Raw genomic sequence first — 13306 nt, 5'->3', positions numbered from 1 at the left:
ATTGAGACTTTTAGCATTGACCTTGTCCTTTAGTTGCTCTGATGTAGAGACCAATCTATGGAATTTTGAGCCCAACATTTTAAACAAATATATTGAAGCATGTGAGCATATTGCGTGCTATGTGTTTTACTTGGTAAGTGAACCCTGCCAAATCTGTCCCTAGTTTTGGAATACATTGTTCACTGAATGAGTCTCTTGTTCCTCTATCTTTTTAACTCAAAATATTTCTTTTTTATGCACCTTTTCTTTACATCTTTTAAATAAAAAGTGGCCTCTTTATGGGGCAGTGCAATTTTGATTTGAAGAATGAATTACCTGATATGGCTCTGCTTGTTTACCTATTTTTAAGGTTTCATGATATGTCCCTTGGGGATGAGATAATGATAATGCGAAATGTATGATTAGAATTCAGGCTTGACTCTCTGTGTATGTGTGTGTTTTTCTAAAAGATAGAGCTTGTCTATGTTGCAACTCATTTCTGCTTCACTTTTTTTTTTTCCTCACAAGAAAATAAAATATTAATGAAATGGACTGCTTAGCTCATGTTTCTGGATAGATGGACTTACTGTTGCTTATACAGATGATCCGTAGCATTTTGCTCATTGTCATGTACTCTTTATTTTTCCCACTAATCTACTTTTTTGAATTTATGACATAATGTCCAATTAGAGAGGGAGAAAAATGGGGAAAGTGGGAGAAAAGAATTGGGGGCAAAATTTAGGCAGCAAGCAAAATTTCTTTCTTTCTTTTTTTATTTTTTATTTTTTTTTTGATCTATGCCTAACATATCCTTTACTTAATTCTAATATTAATTATTATTATCTCAAATTATGATGAATACTACCCTTGAAAACTGTCCTTGAGTTCCTTAAATTAATGGTAGAGATAATCATGTGTTGGTTATTTAACAAGGCTCTCGAGCTGAAATTCACTCCTTTACTTTCAATTTTATTGTTTGTAGGTGGCAGAAGACCTATACCAAGCTGGTTTTGTTAGTTATCCTCGTACAGAGACTGACTGCTTTTCAAGCAGGACTGATTTGCATGTTGGTAACTGTTTCCTTTTGACAAGATAATTCTTGTCTCAACTTGTTAATAATTTATACGTAGACAAAAGGCATTCTTTTAGTTAGTCTCTCAATCAACTTTAACAGTTAAACTTTTTAATACAGTTAGGTCTCTTTTTCAAATTGGGTTATTTGTATTTTTTTCTCCCTTTTCAAGTGGATTTACACGTTAAAATTTAGTACTGTCTCCTTTCTTCTAAAAGAGAACTATGATCTTTCCAAAGTTTATCTCTCACACACCTTGGCATATATACTTAAATCACTTCTATAATTTGGGACTCTTGAATGCTAGAAATAGGAAGAGATATTGAATAAGTTTATGATTTATCAATCTCTTTAGGTGGAAATAACTAATAATTAAGTGAAGAACTTGTAATAATTAATTGAGAATTATGAAAAAAATTCTCTGGAGAGGGCATCTGTCAAGTGAGGTGGATATACAGGAATAGACATGCAATATTGTAAATGTGGGCATCTGTCAAGTGAGGTGGATATACAGGAATAGACATGCAATATTGTAAATGTTTATGTAACAGGAGGAAAATTTAGCTAGCTTCTGCTGCTTCCCTTTAATGTATCAAGAGCAGAATCTCAAATTGAGGGTAATGGTTGTAAAGTTTAAGCTTTTTATCACTACTTTTGATGTGTGATGACTGGAAATTTATAAGATTTGAAGCATCATTAGGTTCAATTCGAACAGAAATTTATAGTATTTTTCTGTTGATTGCATCTTCATTCTTTACAAGGATTGTCTCAATGATATTTGTCTTTTCAACTAAAATAGAGAGAAAATAGCAGTTAAGGCTATGTCCTATTCTTTTCTGGACATATTTATTTATTCTGTTTTACATCAAGCATACTTTGAAAGTTATCAGGAATGAAGCTTCCCTTCCTTGTACTTTTAAGTAAGTCAGTTTCTTATTTGTCTTCTTGCTAGTTTAAAGCTTATTTTATGGAACTTAAATCTCTTGGTGATGCCTTGCTGGATTTTGGACTTGTTTCAGTTTAATCTTTCTCCAATATTGATTTTTTTTTTTCTGGATTGAATGCCATGTTAGGTTTACAGTTTCTTCTTATCTAGTTACTAAACTTCTAAATTTTAAACCAAGATAACTCTTGACTTCTACATTCCCAGTAGCAGTTTGGTGTCTAGTTAACATTCAACTTTTGTGAAGAAGGCAGTGGATTTACAAATTGGGATCACCCTAATATATCATTGTGTGATGATGCTTGCTCTTCTACAAAAATCTATAAAAAAATAGTTTCTTTTTTTTTTTTCATATTTCTATTTCATATTAAATGCTAAATTTTTATGTTATTGCTTTTTTGCTTTCTTAAAATAATGTATCTTCAGTAGATATAACATTTGTTTTTGATCCCTTGTCATTGATTACCTGTAGAAGTTGCTTGCATTTGATGAAATTATTACTCACTCAAGGTTTTATTTGACATAGGCAATTGTGCAAGAACAGAAGGAGCATCCTGAATGGGGTTCTTATGCCCAGAGATTGTTAGACCCTGGGACAGGACTCTGGAGAAACCCTGGCAGTGGTGGACATGATGACAAGGCTCATCCACCCATTCACCCGACAAAATTTTCTACGGGGGAACGTGGTTGGAGTCAAGACCATCATGTAAGCAAGTGTATTAGAGCTAATAATAGTTACTGTTTAATCGGTTTTTTGAAAATTTAATTCCTTTTTCCTTTGCATCACAGAAATTATATGAACTGGTTGTTCGCCATTTCTTGGCTTGTGTTTCACAACCAGCTGTAGGGGCTGAAACCACAGTTGAAATTGATATTGCAGGTGAATTATTTTCCGCATCGGGAAGAATAATATTAGAGGCAAGTATTTTATAGCAGTCTAAAAAATTTCTTTCTATTTTATCTTGAACTTTTCTCATGAATTAAGAAGCATTGGAGTGTTTAACATTTATTTATTTATTTTTAAAAATTTGGTAGCTAAGTGTTGTATCACTGAGTGCAAGATTTGTAATGTTTGCAATGATTACAAATTTAGGATATATATATTTTTTAATTTTATTTTAAACAGTTAGGCTTCTGGTGTTTCCTTTTATGTTCATTAAGGGTATTTCAATGGTCCAAGAAATGTCAATCTTGTTTGAGTTGCAAATAGCTAAAGGAAACTTGTAATTGGAATGTTGTTTTTGATTTTCTGTATGATGTCAAGTTGCTATTTTGAACATTAAGGTTGGACAAGATTGTGGTAAAATCTTGCTTTCACTGCATTAAAATAGAATTTCAGAAACCATGTTGGTAGCAAATCAGAAACAGCTTCTCTTGAAATATAGATAAGACATTACAAACTTTTATTAATCTCTGATCAGCCAAATGTCAATCCTGTTTGAACCGCAAATGGCCAGAGGAAACTTGTGACTGGAAAGTGGTTTTTGATTTTCTGTATGATGTCAAGTTGCCATTTTGAATATTAGGGTTGGACAAGATTGTGGTAAAATCTTACTTCCTCTCACTCCATTAAAATAAAATTTCAGAAACTATGTCGGTAGCAAATAAAAAACAGCTTCTCTTGGAAATTGGAATAGATAAGACATTAAAAGCTTTTATTAATTTCTGATCAGTCAACAATGCACTGCCCTCATTAGCCTGTCTTGCTTGAATTGATTTTCTTTGAGATGTAATACAAGATTGAAGCTGCTTCATTGCTATTACATGAATGACTTGTGGTTGGCTTGCTATCTTTTGGCTATAAATTGTGTTATAGCTCTTCTAAATCTCCTTGATCTCTTTAGATTTGTTTCTACTATCTTGACTTTTGACTAAGTTGCTTTTCTATTTTGACCAGAGAAATTACTTAGATGTTTACCGATATGAATCATGGGGAGGTTCAATGATTCCAACCTACACTGTTGGACAGCAGGTTTTACATTGTTTCTGTGTAGTTCATTTCAAGCTTTTCAATTGGAAGTTAATTGTTTGATAAAAAAATTGAAGTTTGATTGTTGTTTTTTGTGTTCCTGTATATTGATGTGCTCTGCTTCCATGCTGATTTGCCATGTTACTTTTCATTCTCAAGTTGCTATATTTGCCACCTATTTGATAGCATGTCAGCCTAATCGGGGAATATTACTGGTAAAAAGGATTAAATTATTGGCTTAGAAGTTTGGACAATGCAGACTTTGACAATAAAGCTACTAAATCCTGCCTTTGGTACATAGAGATTTTTTTACATAGATTTGGTCTCTGAGTATCCAAAAGAATCCAAATATCAGTCTTAAAAGACTATAATTTATTACGAATTAGGAGTTAGCGAAAGGGGAAAATATGAAATAAAAGGATGTTTTTTAGGCCTATTGTGTTGATGGAATAACTTTTGAGTGGAAGAGGGAGAGGGCTTGTAGGTAAAGTTTTCTATTTCCAAGACAAAATGATCATGTTGGGTTTGAATGTTTTGACATCTGAGTAGTTCTTTATTTTTTCACTTATTTCTTATTGATGATTAAGATAAAAGTGCAACTCTTAGATTTTGACTTCTCTGAATTACGATATAAATTTGATGTCAAAATAGACTTAAGCATCTACATCTCTCTGTTGAATTTTTGAGGCTAGAATTTGTATTTATCCTTCAGTTCTTTGTTATGTTACAGTTCGTCCCAACATCATTGACTCTAGACATGGGAGTCACTAGACCACCACCCCTTCTGAGTGAAGCTGATTTACTAAGTTGTATGGACAAGGTGAGAAGTGCCATGTGCTCTGATCTGACTTATTTGATTATGGTTCCAATGGTTTATTTTGTTTTATTTTTAACTTTTTGCACTCTTTCCTTCTGCAATGCAAGGCGGGAATTGGTACAGATGCAACAATGCATGATCACATTAAAAAGCTGCTAGATCGATTTTATGCAACAAAGGACTCAAACACTCGTTTCTCGCCTACCAATCTTGTAATCTTTTTTTTTTACCTTCTCTTTTCTCACTCTATCTTTTTATCATATATTATTTTTCTTTCGAATGTTCTATGATATTATTTGTTTATGAGCCAAGGGACAAGTTGGATATTCAGTGTGAGAGTACAATTAAAGATTTTTGAATTTGTGAGAATCGAAGTTTAGAATAACTCTTTCCTTTAGATCCAGTGGACACAGTGGCATCTAGAACAAAAAACATAGTAATTTTTTTAAAAAACATAGTAATTTTTTTGAAAAATATTTTTTCACATATATTATCATTAGAAAATTTCAAAAAATTATTATTATATATGTATGTAGTTGTATATGTTTGTTTGCCTATGAATGTGTACATAAATGCATGTTTATAATGTCATGCACTAAAATGAAGAGAATTTTCTATTAGAATTATCAATATTCTTTTTCATAAAAAACACAGTATTTATATTTTATTTTTGAATAGTTTTGAAGTAAATAATGATATTGAACAAATAAAATTGATCCAACTAAACAAACTCAATTTTTAGGGGTCTCAAATTTGGTAATCACATGACAAAAATTTTGTAAATCTTTGATATAGTTTAGATTAAAAGCAAGGGAAAATTCTTTTACAAATTTAAATAAGGATTAATATAATATATTTTTACACAATAAAATCAATGTAAAGGATGCACTAAAAATAAAGAGTTTTAATGAAAAAAACTTTAGTCACCACATGGGTATACTCAGGTGTTTGGGTGAATGAAGGTTTTGTACTTTGAGTTTATTTTTGATGCACATTTTGTGCTTTGAAAAGAAAATCACTTGTAGAGCATGATAATATATATATATTTATTTATATAGAACATGATAAATAACTTTCTCTAAGTTGTTTCTTTAAAATATTTGATTTTGTAGTGGTTCACATATGGTTATAAAGAAAGAATTCAGGTGGCTAATACCATATCATCATACCTTGTCATTTAATTTGCATTGTTAGAAAACATAAACTTAGCTAATGGAGTGATAAGATTTTGTTCACTAGAAATTAAGTCATAATACTTTACTATTTCAACTTCGTTAGCATGATTGATTTTTTCTTACTGTTTGCATAACAATCTTGTCATTTTAATATTACAATTGAAATATTGGTGAGGGCACAGTTTTAGGTAATATATCAAATTGGAAACTCAAATAGGGGTTGGGAAGCAACATTATTTTGAAGGAATTGTCCAAATTGCCTATATATGTATATATGTATTTTTAACTTAGCTGTCTCATAGTGGATGGAAGGATTCCTTGATAACTAGGCAGGTGTATGCTAAATATTTGAAAATTGATCCCTTGTCATAGTCTAATGGACATTTTTAGGAAGGTGTGGTTTATAGAGTTTCTATATGTTGAAACTAAATTATAGACACTCAAAGTCCTTGGAATGAGAAGTTTTGCACCTTAAATGATAGTTGTGTTTCCAGAATTTAGAGATTCCAAGTTTTAAACTATCTCTAGGCAAAGTTATGGGTTGAGCTATGCTGAAAAAATTCCAAGTTTTAAACTATCTCTGGATCTACACTTGAACTGCCTATATTGACCAATTGACTATTGCCTTGCTTAACTCATTATTGATACTTTCTGAAAGTGGTCTTCTCTAACCAAAAAAGAAGAACAAAGTTTACATTTTTAGCCGCAAGACAATAGGAGTGACAGCATCAATGGGTGATCTTAAGTATGATCAGTGAGTAGCAAGCTTACTTAATTGTCATACAACAAAAATGTAGTAAATCTAATCTGTGCTATGGATTATCATTGCGTTAATGCGATCTAACTTTAGTGTGCTGGTAGGAAGCCCCCTTGCAAAAGGAGCTTTATTACTGTGGTCAATATTTTGTGTAAGAGAAGGCTTAGATTTGGGTTTATTGTTTATAGTTATCTTGAGGGTTTTATTATTTGTACTTTCACCCTTTTATCTTGATTATATGGTTGACCAAGTTGTTAAACAATTTTGTTCTTGTGCTTTTGATTGTAGAGTTCTTCAGAAAAATATTTCATTTTTATCATAATTGTTATTTCCGTTTATACTAGCAAACTAAGTGAACCTTATCATGTATAAATGGATAACCACTGGATGCAATGAAACCATAATTTGGTATTTTCTCTTCTTGGCCTTTTTTTTTTTTTAAATAGAATGTGTTTCTTACTGTGTTGTAATATTAGATTTATAACAGAAGCTATATTATATTGGTACTGACTATGAGACTGATGTAATCTCAGGGTGAGGCACTGGTTATGGGATATGATGACATGGGGTGAGTAGTTTATTTGATTTTTTTTTTTAATTTTTGGATAAGCCAGTTTATTTAAATTAAAGTGCTAAGTATAATATATGGAATCTTAACTCTTATTTGCTTGTTCAAAGGTTCGTCAGTTTCATATAATGTTTATATGTGGCATTATATATCTCTAATAGTAATATAGTGCAATGTTTATATTTATTTCTCTTTTTAGTATTTTAAGGTTTCGTTTGTGAAAATTGTCATATTAGGCGACTGTATAGGTTAGGGTATTCTAGAACATCTTTTACTTGGGGAAGAAGTCTATTTAGCCAAGGCATTTGAATTCATTGTAAGGCCATTGTTCTTTATATCAATAAAATTACTATTGAGAATTCTTCTCGTTCTCCCGGTAGACTCTAAGAGCTTGTGTGTTGGCCTGTATGTGGTTATAGATATTGATCTTTATCTTTAATTCCTCTAACATGATTAGCAGGTTGATTATTTGCTGAAGAAACAAGTAGCTAAACCTCATAGCTAAACCCTAAACAAGTAACTTAATAGTCTTGTAACATTACCTGGATACCATGAAGAATTTGCGCAGCCAAAGTGGCAGGCTCAGTGCATCAGGTTCTGCCTGTTGTCATCCCTTTTCTCTTTCTTTCTCTTAACGTTGCTTGGAAGCATATTCTCTTTACACTCTTAACTTAATCACCAAGTACCTTTAGTGTAGCACAAGATGCTCCCCATGCATATTTATAAAACCAGGAATGGATAGATACGTGCATAGGGATGGAAATGGGTTGGGTCGGGGTGGGTTTTGCTCGCCTTGAACCTGACCCGACTATATCCATAATATCTGATCTGACCTGCTTGACCCAATGATTTTTTTTAAAATTTTTATGTTTGAATCTGATCCAATCTTATATAAAATTGTACCCGACCCTGCCCGACTCGAAATTAATAAAATATTATTTTTAATGTAAATATAAAATTAAATAAATATAAAAAAAATAAAAATAAAATAAATAATTAAAAAATAATATATATATATATATATATATATTGGGTTGGGGTAGTTTTGTCTAAAACCCGATTCTGACTTTGTTATACAATTACTTGACCCTGACTTTATTATACAATTACCCGAGTCGACTTGAAACCTGATTTTTTCAAAAAAGAAAAAAAGGCCCTAAAAGGTCGGGTCGGGTCGGAACCAGGCACAGGTTGGGCTTCCATCCCTATGCATGCACACATAGAATGTCTTATGTCAGATTGTGAGCATTATAGTTGCTGTTTACTGTAACTGCATGGTCTTCATAAGCAGTTGCATCATGCACAAAACAAAAAGTTTTTTATTTGCTTGGATAAAGACAATGTAAAATATTAACCTATTTTAACAAATAATGTGCGAGTTTGAAAGATTTGAAACTACCATTTTCTTATTTTCTATCCCCATTATCTTTAAAAATTCTCTCCACTTTTTGAAAGATTTGATTTAATTTTAATAGGAAAAAAGTGAAAAAAAATAAAGAAAAAAAGCAATCTAACAGCACGTATGCATGAACTACTTTTTTGGATTTTGCAAAGGAAATCGAATCAACCTGTAAAATGATGTTTAACTGCAAAATATAAGAGATGCATTCCGCTATATACAAGTTGTTTTCCAAGTTCAAAATGTGGTTTTTAAGAGATACAATTAGTGGGTTGTAAAGCATATGGAAAAGTGGTACATATTTTCTTCCTTTTTCTGTTTTGTTGAACACTTCTTTTATGGAGAAATTGTCACTGTAAGAGTAAGACACTGGAAAACAGAATCCTTGTGTTGACCTGTGGCATACATGGGTACAAATTATTTCAAGAATTTTAATAAATTTATCTAAAGAACATGCAACATTTGCAGTTGCTATGCATTTTTGTTCTCTAAAGATTTTTATAACATTATCTTTCATAAAAATTCATATATATGTTTCCTACTTTCAGATGAAAACTGAATCATAGTTTAGCCTTGCAAAGTTGTAAAGATGGTCGTGCTAAGCTGCACCTCTGTTTATGTTTCTGGAAGTTAATCTTTCACAAGCATGTATTATGTCCAAAATGAAAATTATGATTATTTCCTCAGACTGCCTCATCAATTGCAGTCACTCTCTAAGTGTATGCTATTGGGATAGTTTATTTTTTGGCCCATGCAAGTGGTTGAATTATAATTGCGATAGTCTTGTTTCTTTGTTTGTTCTCTTACCTATTCTTCTGTTATTCATTAAGGAATATATTTAATCAGGTATGAACTCTGGAAACCAAATCTTAGATCAATGATGGAGTTCGACATGAAAGAAGTTAGCGTAGGAAACAAGAGTAGAGATGAAGTTTTGGCAACTTGCTTGCAGCAGATGAAAGCTTGTTTCTTAGATGTAAGTTGCTAGTATATATTTATTTGCTCACGGAATTTATTTCTGGGTATATTATGCTAGGAATCATTGTTTCAGTGTGAAATCTGCAAATTAATAAGATTTTTGGTTGCAGAAAGGAGGGGAATTGGGGAAGGGAGTGGGAAGGATAAGAATTGCTTAGACAAATGAAATCTTAACGTGTGACATAAGAAAATTAAACAGGGACAGGTGAAGAAGATACCAAATAAAGAAATCAGAGGGAGAAGGGGAAGAAACAAAGCAATCAGAGGGAGCAATGGAAGAAATTGAGGAAGTGCATAAGCATGGGGATGTCTCAACACTCTAATCTCTATTTTCATAATATCTAAATAATTGAAAGCAATTGAAATTGAAAATAAATATTTATAACACTTTGTAAATAAGTAAGACTAACTGAAGTAAAATAACCTAAATATAGATATAAACTCATGAATTTATAAACTACCATATTGAGTCCTAAATTATATAATTTCTCCATTTGGATTTTCATGATGTATGACGGGCAAAAGAAAAGGGGGGAAATGGGAAAGAAAGAAATTAGATGGTAAGGGAAAGAAATAGAGGAATCTAAGGGAGAAATACAAGAAACAAAGGATCCATAGTAAAATGTCAATAATGCAAAGTTTATGGTTTAGATTCAAACATCCTTTAGTCAAATTAGAATGGGCAAATATAGGATCCCATGATATATGAAAGGTCAAAAGTCATATATCTTTCTTTAGCAGTTAAAATAACTGATATCAGTCTAAAAACGTATTGCTTTTTATAATCATAGTTTAAATTACATATAGGGGTACAATTATCAATATGGATCTAACTAAATATCTTACTCATCTTTTGCTTGAAGTTTTGGGTGCAGGGAGTTAGCTAAAAAGAGTCAAACTTTGGGTATGGATATGTGGATTAATCTCATAAAAATGTTATGAAAAATATATAAATTCAATACCTTATATGAATAGAATTTCTTTGCTATTTTCCCTTTATAAAAAAAAAAAAACCTTTTATCTCTTTAATTGATTCATTTTAATTTTTTTCTGTCAAAACATTAAATTCCTTTTTAATATCCTTAAACACAAATTGAAGTTGGACCGTGTGTAATCAACCAAGTGCCCAAGGTCTAAAAATGCCTTAGACAGAATCCATTTATTTTTGTGGGCCAGGCCAAGATATACTCATTTGTTATACCCAATATGAAGAGTTGAAAATATTTTGGAATGGATTGTAGGCCAGAAGAATTGCAAGCTCAAGTTGAAATACAAAGAAATCCCTATCTGTCATTTTCTTAAATTTTAGGATTGGCTTCTATATAATACTGAGGCATTAGGTGAAGAGGCTCTTTTCATATTTAGGTGCCTAGGACACCCCAAACTTAATCAATGTAGGATTTACTTTAGCACCAACTAACATATTCCTTTTGTTGTCCTTCGAGTTGCAACTGTAAAAGACACTGCTAGATTTGAAATCCTTCCTTCCCTGCCTTCCTTGTCTCTCTGTCTTTCTCACAGTGACAAATCAAGTTGCAATTGAATTTTTCTGTTGCCATTTTCAAGATAGGCACTGTTTGACAGAAACTTGGAAGTCAGTAGGCTTAACAGTGATGGTGCAACTACAATTTTCTTCTGACCATCTAAATTTTTCCTGGGCTCTGGTTTTTAAATTACACTTTTGTGAAGATGATGACGGGTCCAAAATTTCAATTTCTTTTAAGACACGTATAGTGTACCAGTTCTTGTCTTGTGTTGTGTCAACAATGATATGGCACCCTAGAGTGTTGAGTCCATGTAAGAGAAATCTCATTCCTAGATCTTAATGTTGTTTAAAAGCATCAAATTCTAATGAAACTATCATATGAAACAAGAAAATCTTTTGAATCTAATTTACAGGTGCGGAAGTTTCTAATGATGTCAATAGATCAATTTTACTAGTATCTATGATGTACAATGAGTTTGGCATACTAAATAAGTGCGGAGAATATGCAGTTACAGACTTAAAATGGCAAAATTGGCTAGAAAGGTTCCAGGGCACGAAACTAAGTTAAAGCAACCCAAGTAACAGTGGCATGATGAAGTATACTAACAGCAATGATCAATAATAGTTTTAAATAATGGATGTTGCTCAGGAAAAAAAACTAATGAATGATGCAAAAATTTTGTTTTGCACTAAAAAAGTATCTTTTGGCTATATTTAGTCAAATTAGAGCATGAAGCTCAATTTAAGTAGAACCAAAGCTAAGAGTGCAATAGCTATGAATTGAATCAAGCATCAGCTCCTCAACGTCACAAAATTAAGAAGTTATGTTTACAGAAGTCTAAGTAGAATAAAGGACACCTAAGCTCAAGTTAGAAACAAAGGTTGGAGCCAATAAGTCTAAGGAGTTGTAACTATAATTAGCTACTTAGTTAAACTTAGAGATAAAAACAATACTTCAAAATTATTGAACTCATAATCAGCCTTAAAGTAACAAAATGACTTGGATGCTGTATCAGAGCTTCGGGAAGCTACTAGGAAAAATACTTGGTCATGAGGAGTTGAAAGTTTACTATTTGTAAATTTAATTTTACAATCAAGATAATTACAAACTAGGCCTCATAATTATAGTGTCTTACAACTAAGCACATCAAATTTGTATGAAATAGAAGCATCACATATTGAGTTACCAAAATTATTTCAATAATAAAAAAGTAAAGGAAAAATTATTGAAAAGATTTTTTATGTCTCGTGACATTTGAAAGTTCATTATAGTAAAGATCTAAAACAGGAGTAAAGAAAATGGTGGCTTGGCTCCTAAGAACTTGAGAGAGAAAGAGAGACAAAGGGAATTTTGTTTTCTGTAAAAGAAGTTTAAAATGTGAGAAAAGATGGATAGTTGGTGGACCTACCAACTTGGGAGTGATGTTGATCTATGATGGGCATGGGGAAAAAGAGAAGGTGCACTCATGCGCACGTGCACACACACACACGCGCATGCATGCATAGAGTATGCATGGGTTCTAGAAAAACTAGAAAAAAAAAAAAACAGAAAAGGGACATGGATGTTGATATGGCTAGAAATCAGTATCCTACTACTGTATTTAATGGTTGTTAAAGCAGTGATTAAATCGGGATACTTTTCTAAGTTTCATGATCCAATTGATACAAAATGAAGTTTGATAATGGAAGTGGAGTTGACTATTGTAGTTTAGTAGATCTCCTAAATTTACCTTAAAATTTTCTTTTAAGAGATGAATAAAAATGCATGATAGAAATGTAGAATCCCAAGACACTTTTGCACATGCTTATGGGCTGTAAAGGCATTTCTTAAAATTTTAAGTTTGCTTATACCCAAACTTATATCTACTACAAACAATTTGGTGTCTGTAAAATGGTAGAATATAAATGGGGTAAACTACACTTATATGTGACCTTTCATAAATGTCTTATTTCCATCCATGACCTTTAAAGTGCAACATTTCCGTCATTGACCTCTTTCAAGTAATTCAATTTAATCCATCCATTATTTTAGGTTGAGAAACTTGATGAAAATGTACATTTTAGGGATACATGATGTGGCATGTGGCACATGGCACATGGCAATATGTGGGATTATCTCATCAAATACTACCACCTGAATTGCATTTAATAGTTGATGTCTAC

General features: G+C 31.9%; 1 protein-coding gene across 4 annotated transcripts in view; it reads left to right on the top strand.

Annotated features, from left to right (window-relative positions):
• Nucleotides 1-13306, top strand: part of TOP3A (topoisomerase 3alpha) — a 44637-nt gene that overhangs the window by 3304 nt on the left and 28027 nt on the right. For all 4 annotated transcript variants that reach the window (XR_016333027.1, XR_016333026.1, XM_022919117.2 and 1 more), the window contains 8 exons: nucleotides 962-1045; nucleotides 2521-2700; nucleotides 2784-2912; nucleotides 3892-3966; nucleotides 4694-4783; nucleotides 4888-4992; nucleotides 7246-7280; nucleotides 9526-9655. Coding sequence is in view for 2 of the 4 variants with exons in the window: in XM_022919117.2 (XP_022774852.1) it covers nucleotides 962-1045; nucleotides 2521-2700; nucleotides 2784-2912; nucleotides 3892-3966; nucleotides 4694-4783; nucleotides 4888-4992; nucleotides 7246-7280; nucleotides 9526-9655 (828 nt within the window). In the remaining 2 variants the exon portion in view is untranslated. The remainder of the gene's footprint in view (nucleotides 1-961; nucleotides 1046-2520; nucleotides 2701-2783; nucleotides 2913-3891; nucleotides 3967-4693; nucleotides 4784-4887; nucleotides 4993-7245; nucleotides 7281-9525; nucleotides 9656-13306) is intronic.

Source organism: Durio zibethinus, chromosome 24 (genome assembly GCF_047325235.1).
Source record: "Durio zibethinus cultivar Kanyao isolate XHJ-2024 chromosome 24, ASM4732523v1, whole genome shotgun sequence".
Classification (NCBI taxonomy): Eukaryota; Viridiplantae; Streptophyta; class Magnoliopsida; order Malvales; family Malvaceae; genus Durio; species Durio zibethinus.
Note: the sequence above shows the minus strand (reverse complement) of the source record. Positions and strands in the feature narration are given on the sequence as shown.